Genomic DNA, 17,196 nt, shown 5'->3' with positions numbered 1-17,196 from the left:
CCCTAGCTTTTGAAAAAATCACAATGATCACTGAGGTTTGTCCCTTATTTTAAGAAAAATCTGTAGTTCGTCATAAGTTGAAAAAAATTACTGTGGTAAATTACAATTACTGATATTAAGAGCTAAAAAATATGATACATTAAAATAAAAGGGGGATAATTTTTTTTTTTACAAAAACCACGTTCTAAAAAAATCTGTCGATACTAATATTCGCTGTCTAAGAAAAATCTGTGACAGATTACGATTAACAAAAAATTATGATATAAAAAATTGTGTACAGTAAGTGAAAATAAATCGGTGATAATTTTTAACAAAAATCGCAATCTAAAAAAAATCTGTCAATATTAATACTCGTTGTCTTAAAAAAATGTGATAGATTACAATTAACAAAAATTATGATCTAAAAAAACTGATAAAATAAATCTGTGATGATTTTTAGCAAAAAATACGATCTAAAAAAAAATTGATGATATTAATATTCGCTGTCTAAAAAAAATCCGTGATAGATTACAGTTAACAAAAACTAAGACCAAATAAAAATATCTGTAATAAATTCAAATAAACCGGTGATCATTTCTAACAAAAACCACGATCTAAAAATAAAAATGTCGATATTAATATTGGCTGTCTATCTATCCATCTTGCAGACCGAGGCGGCAGCACGACTCACAGAGCTGGAGCGCCTCTTGGACGAGCACGACCAGATCATCCGGGAGCTCAAGCGATCAGAGAGCGACGGCGCCGGCATCAACTACGCCGGAGTGGCATCGGCCCCGACGCCAGCGACGCCCCTAGACATCCTGCCCATCACCGTCACGCCTCCGACGACCTCTCGCACGGCACCCACATCCCCCTCGACATCCCAGCCCAGGAATTCACAGTAGCGAAGCTACGGATAACACACTTTAAAAAAAAATAATAAGGTTTTATTGTATAAAATGAGGTTCTTCTTATCATTTTCTATGTTTTTAGATTTTTCCTTCTTTGTAGTAGAGTGGTTCTCCGAATAGCAAGGACTTGTGTACATTTGCACTTGCGTTTATTTGTGTGTTTCGTTTCTCCTTCCGGAATTCTTGTCGATCCTTGGCAGTTCTTCCTTTCTTCGTTCATCTGTCTCGCTAAGTCTCTTCACATTGTTCTTTGACCTTGAAAGGAATGGTACGAATGGTCTGGTTGTCTGAGATATGTTATAATGCAACATTTCTGGCCAAACTATATTCATAGAGCCTTAATTAGATTTTTTTTGCATCCTATGTACGAAATAGAAATGCTTAAGATTATCTTGGATTGAAAGACTTCGAATAAATCCTATTCATCTCTGAATTCTTTATTACCAGGGTTTTTTTTTTTTAATTGAGAAAGGCCACAAGCCTACAACAACTATAATTTTGTTGTATTGCAAATCAATCTTGCCAATTTGTGACCCAGTTCTACAGCTCTTTTTACGTCATGGTAAAACGTGTAATTTATATTTTCCATAAAAGTACTATTCAAACTTTTGAGCTCACTTTGCGATGTTTATTTGAAACCCTGAAAAAGTAAGTGGCTACTAGCGGAAAGCCTCATCAACATTGCATTAATTTACAGTGAATAACTTGTTAAGTGCATGCTGCCCCTCGTGGCAAAAGGGAAAGAATAGTTCTCTAACTACCACTGACATGTGAAGACCGAACAGACATCTGAGTGTCCTGATATAATGAAGAATTAGCATTAGACTGAACCTGGTCAAGTATTGCATGCACAAAACCTAACTTTAAAAAATAAAAAAATAAAAAAAATATAAGTACCGCAATAAACCCTACTCACGGCAATAGTAGCACATATCTGACAATTATTGTTCTTTCTTGAAAATTTCGTTTTATTAGGACCAGTGGATGTGTTTATATCATTATCAAATCATGAACCGTTTAGTTTGACTAACAGTAGCTAGTATCAGACGTTTGTTTACTGCCAGACACTTTAGTACAAGGACTTTGGAGAGGGAATGAATTCCAACATATAAGAGCTAAATTCTCATATTCATGAAAAGCCATGACTTTCTCAAGTTATAGAGACATTTATAGCACCTACGCACATACGTAAATCTAGCACATTTATCGGCTCACAGGCACAGATATATAGTATTGCCATAGATACTGCTTTGCACAAACACTTGCAATATGATAAAAGCACCATCTGATTAGCTCCACACACGCACAACACCGAGGGCACAGTCACACGTAGCAGTTGAAGTAGCGAGCACAAGCACACACGAGGCACAGTTTAAATCACTCCGAGCACCATTAGAAAGGGCACAACATCACGCACTCCACAAGCACTTCTGCACCGTCACAATAGTGAAGCACATATCGAAACACCACGACTTAGCTCTATTGCAATGCACACACTTCACCCGAATTAATGATATCTCGAGCACAGCGTCACTATAGAAGTACTACTACAAACTTTACATTTGATTCAGCACCTTCAGTAATAGCAGCATTTTCACGACCCTCCCTGTTTGCCATAACATCTCACTACTTTCTCTTGAAAGACTGAATTTCTTTCTTTAACTTTAGCGTTCTTTAAACCTGTGAGCACCACTGTCTACATACACAGGCTTTAAAATGGGTTTTTGGGTTTCGTCAGTTCACTAAAATGTGTGGAAAATTTGACCGTTGTCATTTTCTCACCTCTAATTGGTCAATTCTGATGTGGTTTGTTTTGTCATGCCATTATTCCAATACATTAAAAATATAGGAAAATATTAAGAATTAAATTTTGGGAGAGAATCCCGCTATAAGTTCAATCTAATTACATTGAATTTGCTGTTACATATGGATCATAATCGCGTTATCATAACACAGTTCTACAGCAGGAAATTTCAAAGCTAGTACTTGATGAATTTACTTCCAAAATACTACGCCATGGCCTATTTATTGCAATCCGTTTTTCTGATTTACAATATGAGTTATAAAATCTTCTGAGCCGTGTCAGTTTTCCCCTAGAAATTTCCTCTAAGGCTTTACTACATCACAAAAAAAATGAGGCATCATCCTCAGTACATCATGCTCTACACAAATCTGTTTCCTTGCACTTACACACACACACACCTATATAAAGGTTCACCTTTCCCTTCAACAACACATCGGCAAACTCAGCAATATACAGATACTGAACACCTGTTGGCTTTCACGTTCATAAAACTTCTACGGATCTATCAGTCAAATGAATCTCCTGGGATATTCACTTTTACCACAAGTTCTTTAACGCACGAGTAATGTAGTTACGGGTATACGTATACAGTATATCTATCTCTATATAAAAAGCACTCTTGCACAAGAACCAGATTGGCATGAAGCACTCTTGCACACATTCACAAAGCAAAAAAGAGAAGGAGAGAGAGACTCGTCATTCTGCACCGCTGTCCACGTATCTTTCGCTCATCACTCTGCATGCAGTCAGTCACTGATAGGCGGATACGACAAGTTCAGCCGATGCACCTGCACAACATCATGCACCGAATTGCAATGATCTAGAGTTCTTTTGTTTTCAGTCAAGACAGAAGTTGAAAAACCTGGCAGAGCTGCAGAGGTTTCTGGGGTTAGCCACTATATACAGACCACGCCACTATAGGGTCGAGTTGACACGGATGCTGTGGTCTTTCTGAAAATAGATGATATTCAGGCACTTATCCATTTCAGTACAAACAAAGTAACTGTGGCTGTCACTGAACATCAGACAGCACAGATTATCAATATGGAAAGCTTAAGAGTTAAGATAGTAAGAGAGGAGTGGGCCAGCTGACAATTCAAAAGGCTGTGGTTTCTATCTTGGCTCCAAAACAGACGAACTACAGTTCCATCACTGCACAAGAAGCACATATATGCACTTGCACCACGAATAAAGAGAATGGAATCGTGAAAATGGGTGACAAAGAGTCTTCTATTTAGTTCCAAAATCAATAAAAGGTAATTTGTATATATATTACATTGGTCAATAATAACGTAAACTTCTTAAGAACAAACAATTTCAAAATACTTAAAAGAACATGTTCAAGTTGGGAATGCATAACCAAAGTCCAAAGCTGGCGTTGTACAAAGTACTCCAAAATTATATTTATAAACCTAGAAATTAGTTCTCCCAAAATTAGTATTTAACTTCCTCAAAGCCTACAATCATTTTGTTGTTTATTAAATCGGAGTACTATATTTTTTTAAAATTACAGTAAATTTGTATTATAGTTAAATACCAGGTTCCAAAAGTTTCCCCAAGTCCTTTATCTTGGCCTACCTCACAAAAAATAGTTGGAAGTGAGTGTTAGGTCCCAGACTAATGAAAGAACTGCCTAATATATATTAACAATAAACATCGCTCTTGAGTCAAAAGTATAAATGGTACTTATATGCTACTGATATTTTGTCATTCTGTAAAGTCAAAAATAAACAAAATTCTCGCTATGCATTTCAGAAAAATTCCAGGTACTATCATCATCTTTCTATGTTGGCATGAAACGAGTAGCTATGATCAAGATCTGTTGGCTAAAGTAAGAAAAATACTCAGTAAAATGCTGAAAAGTCTAATAATTTTGGTTATCATAATACGCTCCTTTGCCACAAATATTTTCCCGTGATACCATCAAGAGCCATTCTTTACTTACAAGAGGCAATAACCTCACCATTTTTTTTTTTTTTTTTTTTTTTTTTTTTTTTTTTTTTTTTGAGGGCAAACACGAGTCCCTCTAGAGTAACTCTGTGCCACCAGAAACCAAATTCTATTCTGGCCCCTCGAGGACTTGCAGGTGTGACCATGGGTGTGACTGACCATTCCGTTTTTCTGTTGTGGCTTCCACTGAATGACCTGTATCTTCTTGTACTGGTTTTGATTTGTACTCTACTGCTTCATCTATCTAGTTACTTCGTCATAGGGTGTAGCATATTTATCATTTCATTCTGATGAACATTGTGAAGGTTGTTGATCAGAAAGGGTGGGTGCGAGTGAGTGAGTGAGTGTGTGTGAGAGTGAGTGAGTGTTGTGTGTGTGCACGTCCTATGTTTTGATATCTATGCCGTTCATGGTATCTTCCCCGTTGTTCGCATTACATGAATGTCGTTAGATTTATTGTTCATGTATGTTCTCTTGCTATAAAGCGTAGGATTCCTTTAGAGCTTCGTTTTCTTTCCGCGTTTGTTATGCAATAACAAAGATGAACATAGAGAACTTACTGTTCTTTTACAGTTACGCCGTACGGCTTTTTCCTTTTGGTGTGAATTGCTGTCGGAGACAATGTTTTCAACTTTCTGTTAATTGGCCTATTGAGTACTGCCCAACAGACACACAACCTTCACAGTATATATGTGTGTGTGTGTGTAAGTAAATATTAAGACACTGAGTGTGTGTTATTGATTCATGCATACAGTCTATATATTTATATACACAAATATATATATATATATATATATATATATATATATATGTATATATATATATATATATATATATATATATATATATATATATATATATATATATATATATATATATATATATATATATATATATATATAAATATATACTGTATAAATATATATATATATATATATATAAATATATACTATATATAAATATATATATATATAAATATATATATATATATAAATATATATATATATATATATAAATATATATAAATATATATATATATAAATATATATATATATATATATAAATATAAATATATATATATATAATATAAATATATATATATATAAATATATATATATATAAATATATAAATATATATATATATATATAAATATATATATATATATATATATATATATAAATATATATACTATATATAAATATATACTGTATAAATATATATATATATATATATATATATATATATATATATATATATATATATATATATCTCACACACCCATGTATACTTCATTCTTTCAAGTGTTGCATATGATATGTTTACGTTGGAGGTTATGTAATACATAGCATAAAACTATGTATAAATTAAGATTTTGTCATTGCTGACGTAAACAGTGTACTTATTTATGTCTTAAAAAAAAAAGAGATGTTTAACTATATAACAAATAGATGAAAAAAATTATTATTATTATTAACTGTGATGGTGACGTCACGTCGCCTATGATCAAGTATTTATGTAACTGTGATGGAATGCAAAAAAAAATAAAATAAATTATAAAGTAAAATAGATATTATTAATGGTATACCAAGCTACTGTGTATAGATGATCTATAATAGAGTTTTACGATTTTGTGGCGGCAATGTCCGGGTAGTTAATTGTGAAGTGATCTTTAGACGTGGAGTGTCACGCTTCTGGTCAAGGCGAGCCGTTAGATGCTAGTGTTTCATTCGAATGAAATATCTACGCTTTCTTTTGTCCATTCATACACTTGGTTTTATTTGCTAAACCGTTTTCCCCCGTGGAATAATCCATTAAGTTCTGAAGAAAACTATTTCAATTCATTTCATTTTCTTACTGATGAATTATGTTCAAAAGCAAGTCGCTGAGAATGGTCAAGTATGTACAAAAATTCAATCTACTGAAATTACTTAGGTAAATTAACTCTCGGTTCTTGCCAATATGAAAAACATCTACAAATAAGGACAAGCATACCTGGACACGGATCCGAACTGATTTTATTGTGAAACAAGAAAATTAATATATATTTGAATTCCAAAATGAAATGTAAGTTTTAAGAAAAATTCTAATCCCACTGGAAAGATTTCTTTTACTGTAAATATTTTTGTCACATGTACATTAGGTGTAAGCAACAGGCAGACGGTCGTCAGCCAACTACATTAATTTGTGATAAAGAATCAGAATTGGATTTTATGATTTTGACTTGTATTTTTCTATAACTAAGTTTCTTCTGAATTAGTCAAGTCACAGCTCTCTATAAAAATAAGTCAAGTTTCGCCCTAAAGACTTAAAGTTTCCATCTTATAGTTAATTATCAAAACAGTTTACGAAAGTCAGTGTGTAAAATATAAATATATAAATAAATAAAAAATATATATATATATATATATATATATATATATAAATGTATATATAGATATATATATATATATATATATATATATATATATATATATATATATATATATATATATATATATATATATATATATATATATATATATATATACAATTTTGGTCCATTTTCGTTTTCCACAAAATTCACAAGCAGCAGACCTGACGTACTACGAAAAAAATTCAAGAAGAATATCCCATTCATATCAAGAGGAACAGCAAGTGCAAAAATGCTCACACACACACTTCGAAGGACACACAAGTCTAAAGACCATCAACTCGATACAACGTCGTAATACATTAGAGGATCCGCGTCTTCGTTATACATCGCTGTCGCATGTCTAGAGGTAACAGAAGGAAAGCTGTTGGGAAAACTGGCTGTTGGCGTTTGCTTGGGAATTCTGAGGACATATTTATTTCTTCCTTTGGTTGGTGAGAGATGGGGAAAGTCTATTTAGAAATCCCACGTGTAATATGTAACGGATTATTAGAATAAATATTGTACTAATATAGTCTGGTTTGATTCCATACTGCCTCAGGTGACATTTGCGGAAAAAAAAAATATATATATATATATAAAATGGTAATAGTATATATATATATTATTTTACTATTGGTGTCGAGGAACGGATAAGGATAATTTTTCCTCTTTCTGCATGACTGCTACTTGTTAGTTTAAAAAAAATAATAATTACCGAACGCAAAAAGCACTTTGGCTCGGATACATGCATACACCATGCACACTAAAAAAATGTCCGTTTTTTGTTATAAAAAAAAAATTAATCAAAATTAAATACAAAGGATCAACCACAAAACAACAGTTTGATATAAGCCAATGTCCAGCTCTTCAAAACAGTATAACTTTAGGTAATACATCCAAAACTAGACAACCATACGAGATTTTCCTCCTGTTTCACCTTTCAAAGCTATGTACTCTCAATTTCCTTTCCAGCGCTGAATGACCTCATAGGTCCCAGTGCTTGGCCTTTGGCCTAAACTCTATATTCCTAAGTCCCATATACAGTCAGTAACAAAATGATTATGGTCAAACAAACTTCTGCAAACTAAAAACATTACTTGATCAACTCTACATCCGGCTACATAAAAGACGTAACCCTTCAGCCATTTTAAAACAAATAAGAGGCGTTAAGTCAATACTTGCGATTGATGTGAGAAGCCATCAGCCGCTTTGATCTAACAACTGTGTTACCGTCTCTCTTATTATTTTCTACGCTCAAGACGTTAAAAGCTGTATCATTACACTAACGGGACAACTTCATTCATTCAAAGTAAAAGTCATATCAATTCAAGTACAGCAACTGGAGCAGTCATATCAATTCAATTACAGCAACTGGAGCAGTCATATCAATTCAATTACAGCAACTGGAGCAGTCATATCAATTCAATTACAGCAACTGGAGCAGTCATATCAATTCAATTACAGCAACTAGAGGTCATATCAATTCAAGTACATCAACTGGAGCAGTCATATCAATTCAAGTACAGCAACTGGAGCAGACATCTAACAAAAAAAGAATGCTATGGAAACAGACATGTTTGACAGATGTTTATACCTCAAACACTGTCAACACCAAAACTCATGTAACAGACTACACGAAACGTAACCTCTGAACCAATAATGTCGGTGAATTATATTTTTAAAAATAATGCAGAAACAATGCTGGCTTTGAAATCCAAAAAAAAATTGTCAGAAAATAAGTCCTTTCTAACTGGCTTACTTCAAGAATACAAGTAAGTATACCTTAGTTTAACCAGACCACTGAGCTGATTAACAGCTCTCCTAGGGCTGGCCCGAAGGATTAGACTTATTTTACGTGGCTAAGAACCAATTGGTTATCTAGCAACAGGACCTACAGCTTATTGTGGAATCCGAACCACATTATAGCGAGAAATGAATTTCTATCACCAGAAATAAATTCCTCTTATTCTTCACTGGCCGCTAGGAGATTCGACCTCGCGGCCAACAGAGTGGTAGCTGAGAACGGAACCCGCTCCCCCAACGAAGAACTTCAAGAATACAAGACCTGCGTATGATTTCATTATCAACGAAGTATACAAACTAAAACAAGGCCTATTAAAGCAAGGGTGGTTTCTACGCAATAACGGCAAAACTGACAAACCAGGTGTTTTGATTGGAATTGGATATAGAATTTAGGCCAAAGGCCAAGCGCCGGGACCTATGAGGTCATTCAGCGCTGAAAAGGAAACTGACAGTAAGTTTGAAAGGTGTAGCAGGAGGAAAACCTCGCAGTTGCACTGTGAATCAGTTGTTAGAACAGGATGGAAATTAAGATGGAAGAAAGAGAATGTGAAAGGAGGTACAGTAAAAGGAACGAAAGGGGTTGCAGCTAGGGGCCGAAGGCACGCTGCAAAGAACCTCAAACAATGTCTACAGTGCACAGCATGAGGTGCACTGACGGCACTAAACCCCTACGGGGACCAGGTGTTTTGATTACCACCCTCAAATGCAGTTGTTTCCTACCCTCATAATGGATAAAAGTCAAGAGACTTGGGAGACTAACTTGCATGAGAGGCTATCTTTACGACACCATTACCAGCAACTAATAAATAAAAAAAATGCATAAAAAATCACGAAAAGAGAGAAGACTTCAATGAAACTTCATTAGACACAACCCGTTAATTTGCATCCATGCAATATTAATTAGCCTAGAGTGAGTGTAGACAATTTTGCCCAGCATATCAATTAATGACTGAAAGAAGGTATGATTTTTAAAAGAATTAATATACTACGGTGAGAGTTACAGTGTCTATTTCTGTTGAATGTATGATGTTATGCTTGTGAAGAAAAATATTTTTTTAAAACACTGATCAACGAACTGCATTCATGTAGCAGTGTTTTAGTATACTAGGAACCTACACTCAAGATCTATTTATTCCCGCCCCAAAAATAGTATTATACGCAACTTCAAAACTTCAGGAGAGAATTGTTACAAAAAAAAAAAAAAGGGCGCTTTGTTCCTTACCAGTTGCACTGTAACCCGTCTTACCTTAGTTCTCTGGCGTGTTCTGTAAAAGGAAGAAAAAACTATGTTATTTCCTTATAAACACCGATCGGTTTGTCCAGAGAATCATAATTCTCAGTTTCAAGGTAAAAATCCCTTGCTTTACATATATCAAGAGCACTGAAATATAATATTAAAACTGGCAACTTATAAGTAAATACCTATTTGTATCAGCAATGCTACTTACATTCAATACACACCACCTTAGAAACATTTCTTAAGCTTATGGCCAAGACAAAAATTATTTTAAATACACTTTATTGGCACTTTGAGAAAAGAGGACGTCTTACCACGTTCCGAATGGTTAAAAAATTACACGTGGAATGTAATGGAATATAAAATTTTGGCCAAAGGCCTATCACTTGGACCTATGGGATCATCAGGCTGCAAGGGACAGTGAAAATAAAATGGTTTGAAAGGTTTAACGGGAGGAAAACCTCGCAGTTGAACTATGAAACCATTGTTAAAATACGGTGGAAAGTAAGATGGAAAAGATAATATGAACGGAGGCACAGTAAAGGGAATGAAAGGGGTAGCAGCTAGGGGCCGAAGGGACACTGCAAAGAACCTTCGGTAATGCCTACAAACCACCGCTTGAGGTCCACTGATAACACTACCCTCCTCCAGATAATTGCATGTGGTAAGTGGCTGTTTGCATAAAAAATACTAAAATGAAAATATATGATTACTGTATGAAACCGTGACAATAGTATCACGATTTAAAAAAAGGATTTAACTATGAAAAAGATTTTCCCATCTTAAACGTCCTATTCTTTTTTTATCATTGTAAAACACAGAAAAGTTTCTCTTTACCCATATTGCTTACATACCATGGATTTGACAACCAATATGGAGTATGCGCTATCAAGAACGCCTCTGCACTACTGGTTTTATGACAAGTGAAATCTGTCAGAAGAAAACTAATGATTATATCTGTTAATAACCGATGTGCATACGAGTGCACGTGAAAACATATAACTTAAATACATATCAATCTCATATATGCTTCGTAATTACGATCATAAATTTATCACTTCGTATGCAATATTATACAAACCAATGAATGCGGTTACAACATAAAGAGATTAGTGTAGAGTACAAAAAGGATATTTTTAATAGTATGCCATAGATTATATCTCGTTTTCTGTATGAGCTTGTAACGTTTTCTACTACTACTACTACTACCGGTAGTAGTAGTACTTGCTACGGTGTACCAAAGTAGAGGCTACAGTTCTAACCAATTTACGCTAAATGATGTCAAAATTCTTACTTTACTCATTCACTGCCCATTTTAACATAAGAGTAATTTTCCTTGGTCTTACCGGTGCAAAGCATATGGCTAAAGCTAATATTTTTCCCTCCAATGTCATACCGAATCACATGTATCCTCACGAAAGAAATAGTCTTAACGATATGACTCTGTATAAGTCCCAACATTAATACAATTTACTGTAAATTGTTATAGTCGTCTTAGACGAAACGTAACGGCAGACCTACAGAGAACTATTACTGGCAACGCTCCTGTTGTTCCATACCCCTTACGAATATTGATACTGAGTGTTACTGAATTACATAGCCTATTTGGTGTATTCAGGCTAGTAAACACACAATAAGAAACATGAGATGATCAAGCAGTATTTAAGTGCATTATTAAACAATCGAAGTCATCAAACACGCTCTCATTCTCAGTTTAAAATTTCTTACGGTTTTTTTTTCGAAATCACTAGTATAATTTCAAGTGATAATTTCACATATAATTTCTTAGATTCAGTATTGTACCATGGTACGCAAGTATGTGTTCATACACAGAAGTATGCACGTCTATTCCATGTCAGTCTAAACTTCAAACATAGGAAAACTCGTTGTTTTATTAGGTTTTCCTACCCTGGGCGAGCGCACAAAGCACAAGCTCCTCAGACTCACAAGAAATTTCAGCTTTCCCGAGCGACAATTCATCAGCGAGGTTCCATTATTTGCACGTTATTTGCATACTGCAACTTTCACTAATGTCTAGTATGACTATCATTAGAAAAATTTACTATATAATAAAAGAAATTAGGCACATTCACAATCAGAATATTTAATAACCTACGCTGAAGCAACCTAATTTTCGTGTTCACCAACGGTTGAATATTTGTTACTGTTACCCCTAACATACTCGTGTTCTTTAGTTACTCTTTCCATGAAAGAGAACGTTCTGCTTGGGTGACTTATCTAAACTTCTTCAACGGTTTCCTGATGCAAAATCACTTCTGCATTTCGTGAAGCTCCACGCGACTTTTCAAATTTATAATAATGTTAAAATTTAATTATGTGTATCTGTAAATGCATCAGGCTCTTTTTAATTACTTCAATCCAACATTGGTTGTTATTATCAACAGTCAACGGCATTACTTTATCTTAAAGAGGCTGTACTAGCAATACGTAAGTAACGTACATGTCTGCAAATTTACTTATGGATACTTCCAGTCTCTTACAACGTGTGTAACTACCTTTGGATTTGCAGCAATGTCAGAAGTAAATATAAATTCTGGAGAAATACATTTCTTTACCAAATAGCGCACAGTTAGACAAATAATGAGCAGAAAAGGAACGACTGACAATCTGGAAAAAAAACTTTTAAATATGATCCTCTCGTAAGGGTGCTAACTACTTCCACAATGGAAGCATTTGATGAATGAATTTGTTGTTTACCCAATATACCTTAACAGGAGAGAAAATTGCTTTTGATAAATGCAAATTTAAAGCTTTAACACAATACGAGGGGGAAATTACACACAATCTTAAGAGAAAAAATGGACGTATTGGGGAAACTTGAAACGCGGAAAAAAAACACTAATATAAAATTGTGTCCACATGGCTCCGGATTTCCATTATACTTAAGAAAAGTTTTCTTAAGAATGTCTAAATTTACCGCAGTAATTGCAGAAAAGCTTGAAGTAATTTCAGAACAGAATCGTTTACGTATAGGAAAACAAATTATTATTATTATTATTATTATTATTATTATTATTATTATTATTATTATTATTATATACAAGACTGGCACTGAAAATCCAGAGAAGTGCCCCAAAATTAGATTGTTAGTTGATAACTCTGAAGAAACTGTTACAATTGATTCACAGCCTCCGAGAACAATTCCATTTTCTCTGTGATAGTACGAAGAAAAAGTTGAGTGAACAACTGGAAATGGGTATTCCTGAACTAAATGAATGCCTGTACAAGGGGTACTGACAATATCAGGCTGTCTATAAGCGCTTACAAAATGAATTGAGCAGTATCTAAACAAAATGAAATCCCATTCTTACAATAGGGGTCTGGGATAACACCCTAAAAACATGAAATTACTCTCGTCAGTGATGAAGACATTAATGTATATTTTACTTGTTCGCAATGAGAAAACGTTATTGTACCAATGAATTTGCACATTAAATTCCTACAAGATTTAATGTCCATTGGTGAATCATAAAAATTAAAAAAAACATACACATTGAAGTGCTATTTATAATTATATATATATATATATATATATATATATATATATATATATATATATATATATATATATATATATATATATATATATATATATATAATTATATATATATAATATATACAATGATAATTTGTCAATTTCACATAAGTAGCTGAAGGGATAAAGTCAAAGTAACTCACATGTCAAAACACAACAAAGCACGAGTTTGAATCCGGGTCTGGGTAGATGTACTGAAGATAAGTCAATTCAAAACAGTTAAAGCACAAAACAAGCTATTCAAGAAACGGAGCCAGCCTGATTGACTGGCAAATGATAGGTGGGCCTCCAGACATAGACCTATACTGATGATACTGACAGGAAATGGTTGGTTTTTGTACTTATGTTGAAAAAAAGAACCTACGCAGAGTCTGCGGGGCAAAATATATCAGAAAGTAACTCAGGAGAGTAAATCTATAATCTAAAGACTATTAACACTGAGACCGAAAGTCTAAAGGTTAGACAATACAATAGGAGCGATCTGGCAGACAACGACCATGAAGTTTTCCAAGACGGGGTGAGTCTACATTCACATTTTCCTCCTTTTCTAAGATCGTCGACACGCAGAGCCAAGTTAGCAGCAAGGACAGCGATGATTGCTATGACCTTTCAAGGAGTCCAACCTTCGACCTTTACAAGTTCTTTAAAAACCGAACGACGCACTGTGAATTCAATTATTACAGGGAAGAAAAATATCAGTCTTATAATGGGTATACTGATGCTTGTGAATTCAATTATTACTGGGAAGAAAAGTATCAGTCTTATGAAGCACAAGGCATGTTTTGATTAACTGGTATACTGATGCACGTGAATTCAATTATTACAGGGAAGAATTAAGTTCCTCGTTGGATGAGTTGGTAGAGTTGTCGGCTAGCACTCTGCTAGGCCCGAGTTCGAGTCTCCGACCAGCCAATAAATAATTAGAGGAATTTATTTCTGGTGTAGAAATTAATTTCTTGGTATAATGTGGTTCGGATTCCACAATAAGCTGTAGGTCCCGTTGCTAGATAACCAATTGGTTCTTAGCCACGTAAAATAAGTCCAATCCTTCGGGCCCGCCCTAGGAGAGCTGTTAATCAGCTCAGTGGTCTGGTTAAACTAAGGTATACTTACTTATAGGAAAGAAAAGTATCAGTCTTATAAAGTACAGAGCATGTTTTGATTAATGGGTATAGTTATGCTTCAGAAAACCTGAGATTTAATGGCAAAGTATTATGGTGTTAGGAGAAGTCATACTACGTTTCTGATGCTGAAAAAGCACAGAGAATGTTTTGATTAATGGGTATATTGATGCCTAAGAAAACCTCTCAGAGATTTAATAGCAAGATATTAAGGAGTTAGTAAAAACCATAATACTTCTGATGCATAAACCTTAAACACCGAGGGTATTGATGATATAATTAAGATTCCTTTATTGAAGACACATGAGATGTGCCTGTCTGGCTTTCAGTGGTATTACGAAAACAGCAATGATCAATAAACGTAAACCCAGATAGAAACGTCACGATTATATACCTATAATGTGCCCAAGACCAATGAAAGAAGTCCATGTAAAACCATTACCCCATACGAGTGGAGAGAGAGAGAGAGAGAGAGAGAGAGAGAGTGAGTTTTATCACGTGATGAGTAAGGAATAATAATATTTAAACAAAGGAAACTCCTTGAACTTTCCGACTTCCAATATTTCTCCCAGACGTCAAAAAGTTCATAACAATTACTTCTCCAATGCCGCTGACCTTTACTAGCCGTAAACGGCTGCTGTGTGAGGTCAAGTATTCAGAAAGGACCGGATAACAACGGCGATGCAGATAAAAGATCAACAGAACACTCGACGGCTTTAAAAACTATTCCCTTCAATCTTAATCGCATTTCTATCGATATATCCTGTATATCCTAAAATCAAAAAACAGACATTTTCCCTTATCAGGGAGACCCCCCAAGGCGGAAAACTTAACACTGGTCGCTACATACACTCACACAAAGGAGTCATCAACAGTGCGTCGAATACCGGAACATACACTGTGCCATCCACCCCTAACTTCCATGCACTCTCGCTTCCCGTATGTGCCTGCATGTCTATATATGTATTTGTATGAGGTCAAGCTGTATAATAAATATCAAACACACTAATACACACACATCAACGCGACTCCTCTCTAAAACAACCAAACAATTACTGCCACACTCATATTTTAACTGCTGGAACGTGGATAATGCAGAAAATTTAAAAAACTACCAAATACACACACCAACACAGAAAGCTCATTAGTAGTATCAAAATTAACTACACACACTCTGCAACATTCTCTATCTTACATGTACTCTTGTCTTTTCAATATGTCTTTTACAATATCCAGTGATTTTTTAAGTTTTACTTGCCTCTCCCATGCTAACACTCCAAAGATTATATTCTTATTTCCCCGACCTATTGTCCTCCATTCTTTCCACACGACCAAACCATTTCAAACACAATCCTTTCATCTAAGATAACCTTGGAGGTTGTGAGCCTTGATATCGTGACGTAAGCCTTCACACCAAAATTATTCAAAACATAACATCATCACAGCAAAAGCAACAAGGTTTTGCACCTACAAACTTATAGGAAAGAAACGCACACTATGGCCCAATCTTTTTGTCTGTTATTCCGAGCCTAATAACAGCTGTCCCTTATGAGGAATAAAATTACTCACGATTACCCGCAAACAAAAATAAGTCTGATGGAGATATAAGTCTTTCCTACGGTTACATCTGATTATTAAGAGATCATCAAAGTAGTCATGCCCTTGCCTTTCTCAGAGAAAAACTCACCGTGATCCCAAGTTCAAAAACATAAAAGATACCTATTTAAAAAGGATACACTACAAGGAAAAGTTTAAGTGACGATACGAAATACTGATGAATGTTTGTTTATAGTTACAATCTGGAAGGTAAGTGTGCAAATTAAGATTAGTCACTGTTGAAATGGAGAAAATATTGGACGTCAGAACAGCAGAGAGGCGCCAAATGCAACCAAAAAAGGGTTAAAGACATAATTGTTGACATAAAAGGTGCGCAAGGGGTAAACAGGAAGCATGTTAACTGGTTGCGAACAGGTCATTAAGCTAAAATTACGCAATACGAAACCATCATCAGCACGTCAAATACGTAATGGTGAAAGCTTTTATGAGAATCCACTCAATTTACAACCTACATAAGTAAAGAGGGAAAGGCTACATCAGAGGTACGACCAATAGGAAAGTTAATCTAAAATAACATTTGGCCGTCTTCTTTTTTTAAAGAAACCGGGTTAAAAAAATTATAATTAATGTCATATTAAATCTATTCCCTGAAGGTACAGAACCTGATAGACGGGAAGACTGGGCGTGTGGTCACACACCAGAAAGAGAGCTAGTTTAATTTCCGGTATTTAAATATATATATATATATATATATATATATATATATATATATATAATATATATATATATATCTAATATATATATATTATATATATATATATACATGTATATATATATATATCTAGTATATACATTACATATAAATATACATATATGTATATGTAT

General features: G+C 34.4%; 1 protein-coding gene and 1 long non-coding RNA gene across 2 annotated transcripts in view; one reads left to right on the top strand and one right to left on the bottom strand.

The window, feature by feature from the left end:
* The window catches only part of LOC136830744 (uncharacterized), a 237,823-nt gene extending 233,137 nt beyond the window's left edge, over nucleotides 1–4,686 (top strand). Inside the window, exon 2 of the mRNA XM_067090557.1 lies at nucleotides 648–4,686. Coding sequence (XP_066946658.1) covers nucleotides 648–884 — 237 coding nt within the window. The 3' untranslated portion in view covers nucleotides 885–4,686. The remainder of the gene's footprint in view (nucleotides 1–647) is intronic.
* Nucleotides 1–17,196, bottom strand: part of LOC136830745 (uncharacterized) — a 194,332-nt gene that overhangs the window by 160,428 nt on the left and 16,708 nt on the right. The window contains exon 3 of the long non-coding RNA XR_010850732.1: nucleotides 10,087–10,105. This is a non-coding gene — a long non-coding RNA (uncharacterized lncRNA). The remainder of the gene's footprint in view (nucleotides 1–10,086; nucleotides 10,106–17,196) is intronic.

This window comes from Macrobrachium rosenbergii, chromosome 47 (assembly GCF_040412425.1).
Source record: "Macrobrachium rosenbergii isolate ZJJX-2024 chromosome 47, ASM4041242v1, whole genome shotgun sequence".
Lineage (NCBI taxonomy): Eukaryota > Metazoa > Arthropoda > Malacostraca > Decapoda > Palaemonidae > Macrobrachium > Macrobrachium rosenbergii.
This window is presented reverse-complemented; position numbering and strand designations above follow the sequence as displayed.